The 19,303-nt window shown below is 42.2% G+C and overlaps 1 protein-coding gene and 1 non-coding gene across 2 annotated transcripts in view; both read left to right on the top strand.

Moving 5' to 3' along the window:
- The window catches only part of F8 (coagulation factor VIII), a 120,640-nt gene that overhangs the window by 69,200 nt on the left and 32,137 nt on the right, over positions 1-19,303 (top strand). Inside the window, exons 15-22 of the mRNA XM_049766654.1 lie at positions 779-932; positions 3,019-3,234; positions 3,531-3,759; positions 3,940-4,122; positions 5,000-5,116; positions 5,653-5,724; positions 7,593-7,678; positions 18,252-18,407. Coding sequence (XP_049622611.1) covers positions 779-932; positions 3,019-3,234; positions 3,531-3,759; positions 3,940-4,122; positions 5,000-5,116; positions 5,653-5,724; positions 7,593-7,678; positions 18,252-18,407 — 1,213 coding nt within the window. The remainder of the gene's footprint in view (positions 1-778; positions 933-3,018; positions 3,235-3,530; positions 3,760-3,939; positions 4,123-4,999; positions 5,117-5,652; positions 5,725-7,592; positions 7,679-18,251; positions 18,408-19,303) is intronic.
- LOC126000381 (U6 spliceosomal RNA) lies at positions 16,237-16,340 on the top strand. The gene has a single exon (XR_007492720.1). It is a non-coding gene; the product is annotated as a U6 spliceosomal RNA (small nuclear RNA).

Raw genomic sequence — 19,303 nt, 5'->3', positions numbered from 1 at the left:
TAAGCTCTGCAAATAAAACTGTATAAATTGTTGACAAAAATGGAAACCAAGAAGCTAGTTTGGAGAATATTATTAATGGTATTAATATGGTAATAGAATAGTATGGAGAATAGAATAGAGTGTGTACATCAGCACACTTACTACTTTCACAATGAGGTAGGTACCTAATAGCAAGGCACATATATGTTTACCAAAACATGCACAAATGCTCTAATACAAAGCTGAATTTCTTTAGCCTACAACCTTTTCTCAGAAAACCAAATGTCATTTGGTTGAGGTTGATACTGGTTGCCTTCACCTGCTTACTTTGGGGGACAAAGACAGTCATTTCTTTTAAAGATAGACAGATTATACGAGGCCACAGTGATAGCACAGCAGGAAGGGCATTTGCCTTGCACATGACTGGCCTGAGTTTGATTTGTGGCATCCCATAGGGTCCCCTGAGCCTGCCAGATGTAATTTCTGTACACAGAGCCAGGAGTAATTCCTGAGCACCACTGGGTCTGGCCCCAAAACCAAAACAAATAGAAGATAGATGGATTGTTTAGGGAAATTTATAAAGCTATGTATTACTTATTTTATGTTTCATATGGTTCAAGATAAAAATCTATGGAAATTAGACTGTAGGACCAGATTGATGCCTAAATGGGAGTTAAAACATCATCTTTAATTCCTCATTTTCCCAGGATTTGCCCCACAAAACTTCCAGGTCATCCTCATTTAAAGTGGGTCTCCAATACAGGGAGGGCTTTCTCTTGGCTTTCTCTTCTCTCTTCAGAGTTCAGAGTGGAGACACCCGCCTGTTCAAGAAGGTGGTTTTCCAGGAATTCACCGATGGCTCTTTCACTCAGCCCTTACACCGGGGAGAACTAAATGAACACTTGGGTCTCTTGGGGCCTTATATACGAGCAGAAGTCGAAGATAATATCATGGTGAGTTGAAGGCAAGGGAATGAGAATCACAAGTGATTGAATCCTATTACTAAGTTTTTGTTTCTAGTTATAAAAGTGTGATATGCTTGGGGCTGGAGAGACTACAGTGGGTAGGGTGCTTGCCTTGCACATGGCTGACTGGGGTTTGTTCTGAGCTCTTGAGTGATTCTTGAGTGCAGAGCCAGGAATTACACTTAAATATTGCTGAGTGTGGCCCCCAAACAATAAACAAATAAATAAGATATTCTCACTTTTTCAGGGGGAACTGGGCCACACCTAATGATTTTCAGGGGTTATTCCTGGCTCTGCACTCAGGAATAATTCCTGAGTGGGTGTGAAGGATTATATGGAATGTCAAGAATTGAACCCACTGTACTGTCACTCGAGCTCAATATATTTTCACCTTTGAGAATGTTTAAAGTATAGAAAATAAAGGAGTTGAAAAATGAAATAAAGTCATATTATCCTTTTGGTTATTTTATGTTTGTAAAAAATCCTCTTATATATGGAGATTTTTTGTCATATTACTTATACTTCCTTCAATGTTATGGTTTAATTGTCTAAATTTATTTATTTTGGTTTTTGGCCCACATCTGATGGTGCTCAGAGGTTACTCCTGACTTCACTCATAAATCGCTCCTAGCAGGCTCAGGGACCATATGGGATTTCAAGGATTGAACCTGGGTCTGTCCCGGGTCAGCCATGTGCAAGGCAAATGCCATATGATTTATCACTCTGACCCATAAACTTAATTATTTTAAATGTAATTATTGTGCATGTATATGTGTATTTTCTGGAGATAGAATCCAGGGTCTCTTATAAGCAAAGAGTTTTAACAGAACCAAAATTTAGCTTTTTAATTAATCCCTAATTCAGGTAGACTAGAATTTATTTTGATGCATTGTATGAGCCTAAGATCAAAGCAGTTTTATTTTTTTCCCCAAAATAGTAATTGTCTAGATGGACAGATAGTTTAAAGAGCTGAAGCACAGACTTTGTATGCTGGAGGCCCCATAACAACACAGTCTAATGGCCACTATCAGGAGCAACCTTGGGCACCAAGTCAGATATCGATCCTGAGCGCTGCTGGGGGTGATCCTAAAAACCAAACAAAAATGTCATTGTCTGGGGCTAGCAAGGTGGTGCTAGAGGTAAGGTGTCTGCCTTGCAAGCGCTAGCCAAGGAAAGATCGCAACCACGGTTGGAACCCCCAACGGCCCATATGGTCCCCCCAAGCCACGGGCAATTTCTGAGTGCTTAGCCAGGAGTAACCCCTGAGCATCAAATGGGTGTGGCCTGAAAAATAAAACAAAAAAATGTCATTGTCTATACCAAGAAAATAGAATGAAGTGACATTATGGGCTTGCATATGATTGTTTTTCTGCCTTAAATTCTGTTTTACTTACCCTATGTCCTTTAAAGCATAGCAATTTTGAAATCTGAAAGAAAAGTGTTTCACAAAGATCATAAGCATAAGCCCAACTATGAACATTTTAGAAAGAAAGAAAGAAAGAAAGAAAGAAAGAAAGAAAGAAAGAAAGAAGGAAGGAAGGAAGGAAGGAAGGAAGGAAGGAAGGAAGGAAGGAAGGAAGGAAGGAAGGAAGGAAGGAAGGAAGGAAGGAAGGAAGGAAGGAAGGAAGGAAGGAAGGAAGGAAGAAAAAAGAAAGAAAGAAAGAAAGAAAGAAAGAAAGAAAGAAAGAAAGAAAGAAAGAAAGAAAGAAAGAAAGAAAGAAAGAAAGAAAGAAAGAAAGAAAGAGAAAGAAAGAAAGAAAGAAAGAAAGAAAGAAAGAAAGAAAGAAAGAAAGAAAGAAAGAAAGAAAGAAAGAAAGAAAGAAAGAAAGAAAGAAAGAAAGAAAGAAAGAAAGAAAGAAAGAAAGAAAGAAAGAAAGAAAAGAGGGAGGGAGTTTTCTTTGTAGCTCTTTCTGTGGGTTCTAGTAATTCTGTGTTTGAGTCCTTCTGAACCTCCAGGCCTTGAAAACTTGCATCAGACACCCAAATTTTCATAACACCCCAATCAGGATGTAAACCCTCTGCTCATGACTCTAAGATCTGAAAACATGGTACTCTTGTTTCATTTGCTCTGCAGGTAACTTTCAAAAACCAGGCTTCTCGTCCTTACTCCTTCTATTCTAGTCTCATTTCTTATGATGAGGAAGATCAGCAGCAAGGAACTGAACCTAGGAAAAAGTTTGTCAAACCCAACGAGATCAAAACTTATTTTTGGAAAGTGCAACATCATATGGCACCCACTAAAGATGAATTTGACTGCAAAGCTTGGCCCTACTTCTCGGATGTTGATCTGGTGAGCAGGTCTTCCTCTGTTGCTCACTTTCTGGATAAAAGCAATGCTCTTTATGCCATGTGTTAAGTTTTGTGGTATTTCTCACCATGCCATGGGAAGCTCTTAGTAGGGGAGGTGCTCTGAGCTTCATCTTAGCTGTGTGCTTTAGGATCTCCCTACTGGAGCTGCAGATAGATGAGGCTGACTTGCCTGTGGGAAGACAGGCTGTGGGGTGAAGGGGAATGAGAACATAAATGAAGTGTAATAGGTCCAAGGCAGAAAGCTGCTTCTCACAGGACCCATGACTTCTCCTTCAGGAAAAAGACATGCATTCGGGCTTGATTGGACCCCTTCTTATCTGCCGTGCTAACACTTTGAGCTCTGCTCGAGGGAGACAAGAGACTGTGCAGGAATTTGCTCTATTGTTTACCATTTTCGATGAGACCAAGAGTTGGTACTTCACTGAAAATATGGAAAGGAACTGCAGGTCTCCATGCCATATCCAGATGGAAGACCCATTTTTCCGAGAGAACTATCGCTTCCATGGTAATGTACCCAATGCTGTAGAGGACTCAGCAGGTAGAGGAGACTAGAGCCTAGAGCTGGGCACAATGGACTGGGAGCAGGCATGGGAGTGCCAAGTGTGCAAGAATCAACAGATGAGTTGGAGTGGATGAAAAGATGGCAGCAGGTGCTGACCACTGTCTCTTTATGCTTCTTTCCTAGCAATCAATGGCTATGTGATGGATTCCCTCCCTGGGTTAGTCCTGGCTCAGGACCAAAAGGTTCGCTGGTACCTGCTCAGCATGGGCAGCACAGAGAATATCCACTCTATTCATTTCAGCGGACACGTGTTCACTGTGAGGAAGAAGGAGGAGTACAGAATGGCAGTGTACAATCTCTACCCAGGTAGAGGGCGGGCTATGCTGCTTCATCTCCAACTTGTGGTTTCTTACCTTAATCAGTCCCTGGGGCTGATGATACAATTGGGGAACAAGACCAACAACTTTCTGTTCTCAGACTTGATTTCCTTCCTCCCTTCTCTCCTTCCTTGCCTCATTTCTCACTTCCTTCCCTCCTCCCTTTGTTCCTTCTTTGCTTCATTCCTCCTTCCCTTACTTCCTCCCTTTGTTCATTTGTTCCTTTATTCCTCCAGGAATATTTTTCCTCCCTTCCTCCCTTTCTCTCTTTCTCCCTCCCTTCCTCTCTTCTTCCCTTCCTCCCTTCCTCTCTTCTCCCTCCCTTCCTTCCTTCCTCCCTCCCACCCTCCATCCCTAGCAATCAATCTGTGGATTCTAAGCCTGGATGACTTTTGTTGATGATGGAATGATAGTAGAACAAGAAGTAAGAAACTTACCTTGCACATGACTGACCTGGGTTTATTTCCTGGCATGCTTATGGTTCCCAAAACTGCCAGAAGTGAATTCTGAGCATAGAGCCAGGAATAAGATTTGAGCACTGATAGTTGTGGCCCTAAAATGTAAAAAAAAAAGAAAGAAACTGCTTTGGTAGATCTCCTTTGCTAAAGTCAATGCAGAAGTCAATGTAGTTCATACTCATTTGTAGAAGACAGATGGGCCACACAGCGTTTCTATGAGGATGATCTTGGATCTGTGCTCCAGGTTGCCCTCAGCAATGCTGTGGGCATGGGTACCATGTAATGACAGGAATTAAACTTGAGTCCCTGGCATGCAAGACAAAGGCTTCAACCTATGTACTATTTCTCTGGTTACATGCTTAGTTTTTAGTGAAATGGAATCATTTGTTTTCCTTTTATCTTCAAAAGGTATCTTTGAAACTGTGGAAATGCTACCTTCCAAAGTAGGAATTTGGCGAATAGAATGCCTAATAGGGGAGCACCTTCAAGCTGGGATGAGCACCCTTTTCCTGGTGTACAACAAAGGTGAGGAGCCTTGTGAGTAGAAGCATCCTGTTGACCAAAGCAACTTCAAATTTCTTTTCTCCTTCCCTTTCTTGGGAAATCTACTGTTTTATTACCAGATTGGAAATTAATTTTGCTGGCAGAAGTCATCTAATCCTTCAGAGGACAGAAGGGCTTGAAGCTGAAAGCATATTGAACTAGGAACTCTAAATACTAAGCAAACTAAAAATAGTTCATTTTACCACCATATGAAACACCAGGATCTTTAGTAATAGACTTTGAATCTTTTTTGATTTTATGTACCACACTGCTGTGCTCAGGGCTTATTCTTGCTTCTGTGCACAGGGGTCACTCATGGTGGTGATCAGGGAACTATATGTAGTGTCAGGGATTGAACTGTGATGAGCTGCATGGAAGGCAAGTGCCTCTTTCTGCCCCTGAAACAATTTTGAGTCAAGTATCCTAGATAACTTAGATTATCTGTGTCATTTGTAAAACTAAATTTTCTCTCCAACTTTTCTTCACAACTTTGATGTCCCCCTTTTTTTTAATTTTAGAGTGTCAGTTTCCTTTGGGAATGGTTTCTGGGTGCATTAAAGATTTCCAGATTACAGCTTCAGGACAATATGGTAAGTATAATTTTTTTCTCCCAGAACTGGGCTTATTCTTTATTTTAATGTTGGAGAGTCAGATAACCAATCTCTCTCCATTTCTCTATTAAATTGACTTCATTGGTGCATCTTAATACATTTTCTCATCTCCATATCCCATTGTATCATCTTAATTCAGGCCACTCTCACTTTTCATCTGGGTCATGCCACTTTCTCCTTACAAGCCCTCCCTGCCTTTCAAAACAGTGCTCTGAGTCACTCTTGCTTATATCATAAACTCCACTTTGAGGTTAATAGTGATAGGAGAGGTCGAGTAGAAGCTGCATAGAATTTTCAAACACTGTTTTGGAACAAGAGCTGACAACTTCCAACTTGCAGGGCATGACTTCATTTGTGTCTTTAGGGCCTTCAGTCTATGAATTGTTTTTCTTTTTCTTTCATCTTTTCTTTGGGTTTGGAGCCACACTTGGAAGTGCTCTGTGCTACTTCCATCTCCATGCTTAGGAGTCACTATGATGCTGTTTGGGACCGTTGGTGTCAGAAATTGAACCCACGGCCAGCCGATGCAAAACATTTACTCTAACCCTTTGAGCTATCAGCCCTCATTTATTTTTAGAGGAGCTTGGTTTTGGTGTCACACCTTTTGGGGCAAGGTGCTTTGGGCTTACTCTTGGCTCTGCACTCAGGGATTACACCTGACAGGGCTTGAGGTACCACATGGGGTATCAAAGATAGAACCAAGGTTGGATTTGCAAGGAAAGTGCTCTATTTACTGTATCATGACTTCAGCCATTTTTCTCAATTTTGGGTTTCTTTTGGGGGGTCACACCTGGTGATGCTCATGGGTTACTCCTGGCTATGCATTCAGAAATCACTCCTGGCTAGGGAGACCTTATAGGACGCTGGGGATTGAACCAGATCCGTCTTGGATCTGCCATGTGCAAGGCAATACCCTACCACTGTACTATTGCTCTGGCCCCCATGTTTCTTTATTTTAAGATAACTGTGGTGAAAACAAAAGAGGAATATCTTGTGGGATATTATATGAAACAAAAATTATAGTCACAGGGCCAGAGTGAGAGTATAGTGGGAAGGGCACTTGCCTTGCATGCTGTCAGGCCAGGTTTGATCCATGAGTGCAGAGCCAGGAGTAAACACTGAGCACCACTGGTGTGGCCCCAAACATATATTTATTTCTATATGTGCAAAATGTTACTGTCTCCAGCAGCAGTGTAGTTGCAGCAGAGACCAGGTGGTTTAGCAGGCTTCAATAGCTTTCTATCTAGCCCTGAAAATATGTGTGCCAATCCTTGTTTTCCCTAGAAACTTGTTTGCATTTATATTAAAAAAGAGACTAGAGAAGACAGATTATAAGTGTCTTGTAAATTATAATTTATGTGTATCATAAATTATAAGATTATAGATTATATATTAACTAAGACAGATTATAAAGCAGTGGATGTAAGGATTAAGTATTTTATTTCTTTTTTGTTTCACATACATATATCTTTCATATTCTAATGTGTCTACCATGACCATATCGTATAATAGAAAAATATCATTTGATAGTACAAGTCCAACATTTCAGTATCAGCTATTTAGAGTTACTAACAATCAACTAATTTGTTAAATTTAGAAAATAAAAAGCACAAATGAAGCCTCATACCCCTTGGGCAGGGTCTTGCAGGTAAGGTCAAGTTACCTAGGGAGAAAGGGAGGGGGATGAGGCTTCACACAAAGACAAGACAAACCCTTCTGCTATCATGGACACAGCTGTGCAGTCTGACTTTCTCTTCCTTGCAGCTAGGATTCACCAGAGTGTATCTTCACTCCCAGGTGTCCAGGCCAACCCAGTTGAATCTTATTTGTATCTCTTTTCTGCAAAGGAGAGTGGGCCCCCTCGCTGGCAAGACTTCATTATTCCGGATCAGTCAATGCCTGGAGCACTAAGGAGCCCTTCTCCTGGATCAAGGTTAGCGCATGCCCCACATACAATGTATCACATTTTCCTCATCTGCGTTTGTTTTATTTGATTACTATGGCTTGGGTTTGGGGACACATCATGGGTGCTCAGGGACTCTGGCGACAGGGACTGAACCTATGCAGAACTCCTCCTTGGAAAGCCTGCACAAGTCTCCTGCCCCTCCTCTGGTAAGCTTTCTCCTATTCATTTGCATCAAGCAGACACTGGGTTTTGAAATTCAAATGACAGGGGGCCGGAGCACAGCGGTGTTTGCCTTGCCTTGCCAGTAGCTGACCCAGGACCTAAGGTAGTTGGTTTGAATCCTGGCATCCCATATGGTCCCCCGTGCCTGCCAGGAGCTATTTCTGAGCAGATAGCCAGGAGTAAACCCCTGAGCACCACCGAGTGTAGCCCAAAAACCCAAAAAAAAAAAAAAGTGAAATTCAAATGACAGACTTGGGAATCTGGTACCTTCTTTTTCTGTGATCTCAGTCTTTCTGTTGGAATTAGACTATCTCAGTACTTGCTCTAACACTGAGCTTACCACTTCCCACACTGTGTGTTCTATTATTAGATGCCTCCCACTGCCCAGGCTGGCTTTAAACACTGGAAATGAAGCCAATTACTGAAACCACCCCCTCAGCTCACAGAGAAAACAGAGCATTTTTATTTTCTAAAACCAAATGTCTCTTTACAAACCAAATTCTTCATGACTATGGGGTAGGAGATGCCTAAAGAAGTTAGTGCTATTTGGCAAAGTCAATTGGGGTCATTAACTGAAATTGTCTTTATGTTAATAAGTCAACTTTTATTCTTGACTCAGTTATTCAGATTTGCTCATTAACCTGTGTAAAGTAGAGCAATATGAATATAATACAAATAGAATTCAACCTACAAGGCACATGACACATGCATGTGTCACTTCACATGTAGTACACAATTTACAAAAGAAGTCATGAAATCCTTTGAAATACTCTTTATTTCATCTGACATATCTGAAATTATTGTCCTACCAGCATGTGAGCTGCCTAGACTGTCAGTCTTTCAAGTGCAGACACAGAAAGATATGGATCCCTTCCACACTCTGAGAGCTGAGACAGGAGCCCAAACAGGAAAAGAGAAACTACTCTTCCAGCTTTTCTCCCAGACTAGCTCTGTCGTCCCACCTATGGAGCTCCTGTTTACACATTTGACCCATGTCCTATGCTCCAACCTGCTCTCCAGATGTGTCCTTTCTTCCTCGTGGTCTCAGCTGCCTGATTGTTGGATTACTGATCCTACCCTAATCAATAATTGTGCCCAACCCTAGGGTGTGACCTGGTGATAGTATATTGGATTATTTCTTACTTGGTATTCTGCTCCCTTTGTTATTTCCTGGCTGTGCTTCTTTGTATGACACATATTAGAATCAGGGTGGTACCTGATTCTTGTGTATAAAAGCAAGGGTCTGAGGAAGGCTGAGGGGATTCTGGGACGAATTCTTCTTCAGCCTTATCCACTGAATAAAGCTGATATCTCCTGAAGCCTGACTACCTGTGAGTTTTCTACCCGCTGCTATCCTGAACCCTAAGACCCACCGGCTGAACAGGGTGGCAGATGAGTGGTCCAAGCTGGAGGAGAAAGACCTCATGCTCCATCCCACCATCATCCAGCCCCATCCAAGGCTGACCTGCACCATCTAATGACTTACCTCCATTTGAAAACTGGCACCATGAGGCTGGAGAGAGCACAGCGGTAGGGTGTTTGCCTTGCACGCAGCTGATTCGAATAGACAGTGGTACGAATCCTGTGCCTGCCAGGAGCGACTTCTGAGCATAGAGCCAGGAGTAATCCCTAAGTGCCCCTGGGTGTGACCCCCCAAAAAAAGAAGAAAAGAAAACTGGCATTAACACTTCTATTTTTCCTGAGGTGGAACTAACAAGCAGGACCCAGCAGAAGATGGTCACTGCCAGTTAGCACCTGGAAAAGGCAGAGAGAGTTCAAGTGTTACTATCTCTCCAGCACATCTTTCTTGTTTGTTTTATAGACAAGGTCAATTTCTAAAAACTGTTACCACAATTTACAATATTGTTAGTGATGTGAGGTCACACATAAAACATACCAAAAATACACTCTACCAGTGTCCACTTCCCGCCACTATTGTCTTAAGGTCCCCCCTCAAAACCTTCCATACCTCCCCCACCCGAGTCTGTCTCCCTACCACTGAATAAGCTCAATTCCATAACCGAATCTCAGGGTGTTGTTGCTTTGGGCCCTTTTTTATTCCCTGGCTGTGCTTCTTTGTATGACACATATGAGAGGTCATTCTATCTGTCATTCTATCCTTTGGGCTGACTTCACTCAGCATGAGACCCTCTAATTTCACCCATGTAATATCAAATTTTATGACCTTCATCTTTTCTTATATATAACATAAGTTCTTTATTCATTCACCTATTCTTGGGCACTTGGTTTGTGTCCAGATCTCAGCTACTGTGAACAGTGCTGCAATGAACATTGGGAGCACAAATATCTTTTTTGTTTTGTTTTGTTTTGGGGCCACACCTGGCAGTGCTCAGGGGTTACTTCTGGCTCTGTGCTCAGAAATCACTCCTGGCAGGCTTGGGGGACCATATGGGATGCTGGGGATAGAACCCGGATCTGTCCTAGGTTGGCCCCATGCAAGGCAAATGCCCAACCGCTGTGCTATCACTCTGGCCCACAAATACCTTTTTTGAATTGATTTTTTGAGTCCTTGGGATAGATAGCTCCAAATGGGATTGTTGTGTCTTATGGAAGCTTAACTCTTAGCTTTCTTCTTCTTTTTTTTTTTTGCCAGATTTGGTGGTGCTCAGGGCTTATTTCTAAGTCTGTGCTCAATGAATCACTCCTAGCGAGGTACAAGGGACTGTATAAGGTGTCAGGGATCAAACCTGGATTAGGTGCATGAAAGGCAAGTGCCCTACCACCAACTGTACTATCCCTCCCTCCAGCCCTTCTTTTTTTTTTTTTTTTTGATTTTGGGTCACACCCAGCAGCGCTCAGGGGTTACCCCTGGCTCTGGCTCTGTGCTCACAAATTGCTCCTGGCAGGCACAGGGAACCACATGGGATGCGGGGATTCAAACCACCGTTGGTCCTGGGTTGGCCGCTTGGAAGGCAAATGCCCTACTGCTGTGTCTATCTCTCTGGCCCAGGCCTTAATTCTCGTTTTGTTTTTTTTTTGGTTTGTTTTGTTTTGTTGGGGGGGGGGGGAACCCGGTGATGCTCAGGGTATACTCCTGGCTATGTATTCAGAAATAGGACACCAGTGATCAAATTGAGGTCCGTCCTGAGTCAGCCACATGCAAGACAAACGCCCTACCGCTGCACCACCACTCCGGCCCCCGGACCCAATTCTTGTTTTTTTTGAAGTATGTCCATATTGTTTTCCTAAATGGTTGGTTGAATCAGTCAGCAATCCCCAATAATGGTTGGGTGTTTCTTTCCCCCTTACATCCACACCAACACCAGTTGTCTGTTCTTTTTGATGTGTGTGTGCTGCTTTCACTACTATGAGATGGGGTCTCATTGTTTTTATTTGCCTTTCCCTGATGATAAGTGATGAAGAACATTTTATATGCTTATTAGCCATCTGTATATCCCCTTCAAGAAATTTCCTGTTCGTTTCTTCTCCCTATATTTTGGGATGGGGTTGGTTGTTATTTTTCTTCTTAAGTTTTACAAGAGCTTTTTATATCTCGGATCTTAACCTTTTGTCATATGAGTTATGGATAAATATTTTCTCCAAATCTCTAGGGTTTCTTTTTATTCTGTTCATTGTTTCTTTTGAGGTACAAAAGCTTCTTAACTTTGTGTAATTCCATTTATTTATCTTTGCTACAGTGAGATAAGCGTAATTACGATTCAATTGGCATTGTCTATTCACTTTTTCCTATCTATTTTTGTTTCCTGTGTGATAGCCAAATCACATGTTCTACCTTTATATTTATGTGGCTATCACTTTCAATCATAAGTGTATTCCTAGAGAGTAAACAAACTAATATATATGGCTTACCTACATCTATTATCTTCTTCTTCTTCTGTAAAAAACATTCTCATTTCCATTTGGGAAAGTGCATCTTCCTTACTGGATACAATGTGATATGCTAGTAAATATAGTGATTTTTCCATGCTTTGACAAGGAATCTCAGTAAGATTCAATTCTTGCCTATTAAAAATGATTCCTGGCTCATTGTTCCAGGAGTCTAGCTTTTGTTCCTAATAGTAATATCTATTCTTTCCAGTTTCATTCTGTTTTGATCAATAAGCCTTTGAATACACTAGAAAAGTCATGATCAAAATATCGAAGTTAACAAAGCTTCCTTACTATGTGCTAAAAACAAATAAAGTGATTGATTGTTTACCACAAGCTTAGGTAGAGGTTACTATAATCCTCATTTCAACATCCAGATATTAGCACACAGAGAAATTTCCTCACTGCCACAGACCGCTCAGTCGTCAGAGGACAGCACTAGGGTCCTCCTGGGAAGACAGGTGGGCAAGGGGTCAGCGCAACAAAAGACTCGAAGTCTTGGGTGCTGGAAGGTGGCTAAGAGCTTTGGTCTGAACTTCTGCTACAGAGCAACTGGATTTATTTCTCTAGGTTATTTATACATTTAACAGCAGGATATTGGCAAAAAATAAAAATACATCAATTTACAGGTTCCTCATTTCAATACATTATTAACTATTTTTTGGGGTTTTTTTCGGGCCACACCCGTTTGATGCTCAGGAGTTACTCCTGGCTAAGTGCTCAGTAATTGCTACTGACTTGGGGGGGACCATATGGGATGCCGGGGGATCGAACCGTGGTCCTTCCTTGGCTAGCACTTGCAAGGCAGACACCTTACCTCTAGTGCCACCTCGCCAGCCCCATTTTTTTTTTTTGGTTTTTGGGCCACACCCGTTTGACGCTCAGGGGTTACTCCTGGCTATGTGCTCAGAAATCGCCCCTGGCTTGGGTGGACCATATGGGACGCCGGGGGATCGAACCGAGGTCCTTCCTTGGCTAGCGCTTGCAAGGCAGACACCTTACCTCCAGTGCCACCTACCCGGCCCCCCATTTTTTTTTTAAAAATTTTGGGGGGGGTATTCCTGGCTCTATGCACAGAAATCGCTCCTGGCAGGCACAGGAAAAATATTAACAATTTTCTAAGCATGTTGACCTCATCAAGAGTCAGATCTAATCTTATTATTTCTAAACAATGGCACTCTGGTGGTTGTCTGTATTTACTATATGACCTAAGGTTAGTGGTTATGTGGTTAATCTTTGCTTGATTTTAGAAGCCTGCCCAGTCTGAGCTGTGAGCAGGATTTCTGTTATATTTTAAATATGTTGTTGATCCACCATTCTAAATCTATGTCTGGAGGGTCCAGGTTTAGATCTCCAATCATGTAATGCCTTGGTACAAGTCTTCCACAGCCTTCTTTATTTGCTTTTTCTAGTGAATCCTTTTGTTCCCATGTAAGATGACACTAAAGAGGCATTGCTCTTTTTAATTTTTCTAAAAAGGGAAATTCATAATAAGACACGCTTTTTCCTTTATATACCAATCATCTGTTACTGGCCTCATCATACAGTCCTGTGTAAGGTAAGGGATCAGTTAATCCTATGCTAAGTGGGCCATAGTTTAGTCTTATAGGTGGTTCCCATCATTTTCCCTGTATTAGATATAACCATAGTGTGCCTTGCTTTTTCTTAAGAACATTAAAAATCCTGTTTCCGGACCCGGAGAGATAGCACAGCGGCGTTTGCCTTGCAAGCAGCAGATCCAGGACCAAAGGTGGTTGGTTCGAATCCTGGTGTCCCATATGGTCCCCTGTGCCTGCCAGGAGCTATTTCTGAGCAGACAGCCAGGAGTAACCCCTGAGCACCGCCGGGTGTGACCCAAAAAATCCTGTTTCCCTTACCTGATCTATTTCTGTCATGTTATAGGGATATCCATATGAATCTGTCACAGTCCTTAAAGTGTCTCCAGCTGTCAGGTTTTGTACTACTATCTTCCCATAGATTCTTCTATGTGAGACTCTTCTACTTGTAACTGATCCAAAGTTGTGGCTAAATGATTCTTACTTTTATTATTTTTAAGAATTTTTAAGAATATTAGTGATACATGACTGAAACCCAACCACAATCATGTTTGTAATCAAGGTGTTTTAATAAAATATTAATGATTGCTTTTAAACAAAATCCCTTGATTCTCTGCTAAAGGCTTTTCTGAAAATTCATTCTTGGCTATTTCTGTGTAATTCATAAAATAATTAACGTGCTCTCAAATGATTATGTTATGGGTTTCTATAGAACCCAGTGTTCCTAGGCTACTGTAGCATGGAACAAGAAAAACGATCACCATCATTCCCAGAAGCAGTACATGATGTGGGGAATATTTTCTTGCTCTGGGACCGCTTATGACTGCTGCAGGAGACTAACTTCCTTGAAGATTTTGCCTTAGGTCCTAAAGCATGGCTTTCGCCATGTCACACAGACTTCACTGGAGCTGCCATAGCACCTCACTTTCCCCAAGTCACAGTCAGTAGGTGGTTGGTCTATCACTGAGACACTCTTCTGGCCAGATTCTGGAGCCCTCGCTCACCAGACATAGAGTACACAAACAAATGTTATCTTTATGCTGAGAACCATCTCTGAACTCACACTTTTTACCTGGGATAACTAAGCCAGTTACAATTGCATGTAATTGTATTAGAGGCTTATCTGTGTTAATAGAACCTTCTCCTCAAGGTGGTTTTTGCCATCTGTTCTAATGAAATCCAAATAAGCAAATAGAATAAACACATGGTTCCAGGGAGTCACAGAGGGGAGGAGCCGGAGAGAGCATGGAGGTAGGGAATTTGTCTTGCATGCAGAAGTATGGTGGTTCAAATCCTGGCATCTCATATGGTCCCCCAAGCCTGCCAGGAGCGATTTCTGAATGTAGAGCCAGGAGTAACCCCTGAGCGCTGCCGGGTATGACCCAAAAACCAGGGAGTCACAGAATGAAATTAGAGCCAAAAGGGGACACTTGCAGTGTCGTGCTCTAGCAACAGGCCCCCCATAAGGCCAATGCAAAAAGTGGGTAAGGGTCTCTTCCAGCCCATAGCCTTTGAAGCCGGAAAAAGGAGGGAAGACTGTAAGCCACCGACCATTCGCAAGGATGCATTGTCAGAGAATGGACAAGGCTTTTAAGGGCAAATTTTCAGCTTTGGCATTACAGCAACAAGTTGGTATGTGAAGACAACAGTCACAAGGTACATGACATCATTGATTTGGGTGGTATGCAAAGATAGTGGTTACAATGCCCATGGCATCATTAAATCAGAATTTATGTATGTATAGATAGTGGTTGCAGTGCTCATGGCATCATTAAATCAGGCAGCATATAAAGATAGTGGTTGCAATGCTTATGACACTATTAGTCTAGACAGGTTGTTTGACCTGGATGACTTTCTCCTTATCTCATCCTGCACTCATAACAGCAAGGACACAAGTCTCTAGACAGAGACTTTCTTTTATATTCAAGGCCAGCTTGCAGAAATCCCCTTATTTCCCAGCCTTTCTCCCCACATTGCAGGAAGACATAAGGGGACTGGGAGGGCTTCAGAGGCCTTAGGTAACTAAGACCAGGTTTTCTGCTTCAGAATACTGAGGTGCAGTGTTTGTGTTCATACACTATGCAGTCACCATCACTTCACTTCCTTCACGAAATTTAAGACCTAGCTGGAAACATGTGAAAACAGAATCTGAGGTGCCCCAACTGTTCCAGTGTTTAACTTATCATGTAGAAGAGTGTTGTATTAATATAAAATATAGAGTCCTCGTGTTGGGGAGGCCTTTCTCGGCATGGCACATTTATCCCCTTCAGCTGGTGGGTCTGAAGGTGCAGGATAATGGCATAGAAATTCACAAGCAGTCAGGTGAAGTTTCAGGAGTCAACCAGCTTTATAACACAGCCCTAACCGCCATGTGCATTTTTCCACATGGCTTCTATGCCAAGCTTTTGTAAGCAGCCTCCTTCAGCTACCTTCTATCCATCCTTGCTGCAACTGCTCCTCTCCCCTTCCCCCAGCCAGCCCTATTATTCCCTATTCCAAACAGCAGCCCCATCAAGGTGTCGGTGGGCCTGACCATCCAGGTGGAATAAACAGGAAGTTGAGGTAGGGATAACAGAAGAGGAGCAAGAAGGCAAAATAGACAAACCCAGTTGGCCACACATCCTCTATTATAGAATGTAGGTAGACAAGGCAAGTTGGTGGAAGTGATAGAAGGCGCAATAGTCAATATGCACAGAAAACCCTTTGGGGGCCAGAGAGATAGCATAGGAGTTCAGGTGCTTGCCATGCACACAGCTGACTCCAGTTCAATCTCCAGCATCACATGTGGTCTCAGAGCACTGCCAGGGATGATCCCTGAATGCATAGCCAAGAATAAACCCTGAGCACAGCTGAGTGTGCCCCCCCAAACAAACAAAGGCAGGGTGAGGAAAGTCCATTCATATGCTCCATAAAGAAATAGTACAAGTCAGTTAAACAAAAATGACTTAGCACCTGCGTGCTTGCTTCGGCAGACATATACTAAAATTAGAATGATACAGAGAAGATTAGCATGTCCACTGCGCAAGGAAAAATGACTTAGCACCTGGTACTTTCAGTTGTTTATGCCAGTAAGGCAAGAGGGAAAAATGGAGTGTTTTTGATTGAAAATGCCATTTAATCTGGGAAAACAGTTGATAGCTTTGGAAGTCCCTTGTCACTCTTTTTATTGAACAAATCAGTAAATTGGGTGAAAGTGGGACTGCTTCCTTTTCTCCTGCATTTGTTTAATGTTTTAAGTAACCCAAAACCAAGAGCATGACATATAGCTCATTTCCCCTGCTTAACTATAAGTTCCATGAGGGCAGAGTTTTTAAATTTATTGTTAACTTACTACTCTGTTTCCAGTATCTAGGATAGTGCTTGTCACATAGATATTGAAAATATATTACTTGAGTGAATGTATGTTCATTTGGAACTTATAGTCAACTGAAGGAGACAGCCATCAAACGTAAGAGTCAAGGTCAGTTTGGTGTGAATGTATGGAAGAAGTTCATTGTGCCTTGCTTGTTAGGACAGTAACTGATATGTTTTGGTAATGCTTCATGATCCATACACTCTTCATTATGAAATGGCCATTCCTCATTCAGTTATTCTTTTTATAACAGATAAGTGAGATCATCTTGTTTGTACTTCTGTCTGACTTGACTCATCATGGTATCTTCCAGTTCCAGTCAGGTTGCAGCAAGTCACATGGTTTCATCATTCCTTGTAGATGCTTAGTATTCTAGTGTGTGTGTATGTATGTATGTATATATATACATATAAAACTCTGCCATCATTCATTCATTTATTCAAAAAAATTTTGTTACACATCAGTGTTATGTTAGGTGCTAGTTCTTGATATAATATAAAAATGGCACCTAGGGCTGGAGAAATGATATAGTAGGTAAGAAGTTTGTCTTGCACTCAGTCAACTTGGTTCCATTCCTGGCACCCAGTATAGTTCCCCCAAGCAGGCCCAGGATACCTGTGTGCACTATCGGGAGTAAGCCCTGAGCATGAATGGCTCAGAACAGTTGGGGCTGGAGAAAGTTCAGCAAGAAAGATGCTTGCCTTGCCCATGGCTAACCTGGGTTCACTCCCTACCACCACATGCAGTCCCCAAGCCCCATCAGGAGTGATCCCTGACCTTCGAACCAGGAGTTAGTCCTGAGCACTACCAGGTATGTCCCCCAATCAAAAAAAGCATTTATGAAGTGTTCAGCAATGTGCCAGACACACTCAACTTCTTATATGTATTTTCTCTCTCACCTGACCTTAAGTCTTGGAAATATGCACCATTATTATATTCACTTTGCATTAAGGCACAGAGAAGGTAGGTGACTCCCAGGGGTTCACTGCTTTATACATCATGGTGTACTGAGGGAGGCAGAGAAGTGAAGAGACCTTTGTAAACAGTACAGTCACTCATGTGATGAAGTAATATACCAAGTAATGCAGCAACATAGATGATGCTGCACTAAATGTTGCAGTTGGAATGGAGACCATTCTGGGCAGAGGCAAGGAAATGGTGTGGACAAAATGAGGTGTAGACAAATCACAGGTCAAATGCGGTCACAGGCTAAATGAGTAGAGAAGATGGGGAAATCAGTGATTGAAAAGTGACTGGCTTGGCTCAGAAACTGGCTGAGAAGTCCATTAGCCACTCCACCAACTAGACCCCCCACCCCCACCTCATCCATGTCAACGTCTCAAGAGCAGGGTCTGCTCTCTCTGCACACCCCAAGGAATACTGGACACTTCACTGTGTTCGTGCTGTCCACATTGGAAACACCACTGTGGGCTGGGGAGGCGGCTTCATTGGCTGGACTGTGTGCCTTGTATGTGAGAAGCACAGATTCCATTTCCCAGCACCGCATGGTCCCTGAGCACTATGCAGGATATAGTCTCTAACCACCACTGGCATGGTCACCAAGGATCCCCCCAATAATAGTAATAGTAATAATAATAAAATAACATGTTCTCATTGGCAGGTGGATCTCTTGGCACCAATGATTATTCATAGCATCATGACTCAAGGTGCCCGTCAGAAGTTCTCCAGCCTCTATATCTCACAGTTCATCATCATGTACAGTCTGGATGGGAATAAGTGGCAGAGTTATCGAGGGAATTCTACTGGAACTTTAATGGTATGTAATTCATCCTTTAAAGAGAATCTGTAAATACTTTTAAAAACTTTCAGATGTGGAACAAACACCCCTGCTTCCTATGAACTTAATTTCCAAAAATATTTTTTCCTGTTTAGGTTACTAAGACTGATTGCAGGCATATGAACAAGAATAGTAGCATCAGAGGGACAGAACGATAGCACAGTGGAGTGGGTAGGGGGCTTTCCTTGCATGTGGCTGAACTGGGTTTGATCCCTGGCACCTCACATTATTCCCCAAGCCCATCATGAGCAATTCCTGAGCACAAACCTAAGAGTAATCCCTGAGCAGTGTGGTGTGCCCCAAAACAAAACAAAACTACAATTAGGTGCATCAAAGACATTAGAGATAAAAGAAATGAAAACATCCCTTGCAAAAAATACCTAGACCAGTGATAGCATAGCAGGTAGGACTCTTGCTTTGTATGCTGTCAATCAAGGTATGACCCCAGCACCACATATGGGCCCCTGAATCCTTTCAGGAGTTATTTGTGAGCTTAGAATCAGAAATAAGTACTGAACATTGCCAAGTATGGCCCAAAAACCAAAAAAAAGAGTTGTTCAACTGATAAAATTATGTGACTGGATGGGTAAAAATCAGGTGTTTGATTATGGGCTTCTTGTTTGAGGTGATAGTAAGGAGATCAGGTTTTAACAGATCCGTTTTGTGGGCAGTATACCTCAAATTTCTCATCTATTTATTGGTTGGTTATTTTTGTAAGGGGGTGCACAGCTGACAGTGCTAGCGTTGCACCAGCACAGTGCTCAGGGGTTACTCTAATAATGCTTGAAAGACCATGCTGGGATCAAAGCTAGGGCTCCCACATGCAAAGCATGCACTCCAGTCTTTGAGACATATCCCTTGTCTCTCTAAAGTAG

Source organism: Suncus etruscus, chromosome X (genome assembly GCF_024139225.1).
Source record: "Suncus etruscus isolate mSunEtr1 chromosome X, mSunEtr1.pri.cur, whole genome shotgun sequence".
Lineage (NCBI taxonomy): Eukaryota > Metazoa > Chordata > Mammalia > Eulipotyphla > Soricidae > Suncus > Suncus etruscus.
The sequence above is the reverse complement of the archived record's forward strand: the minus strand, read 5'-3'. Positions and strand labels throughout refer to the sequence as shown.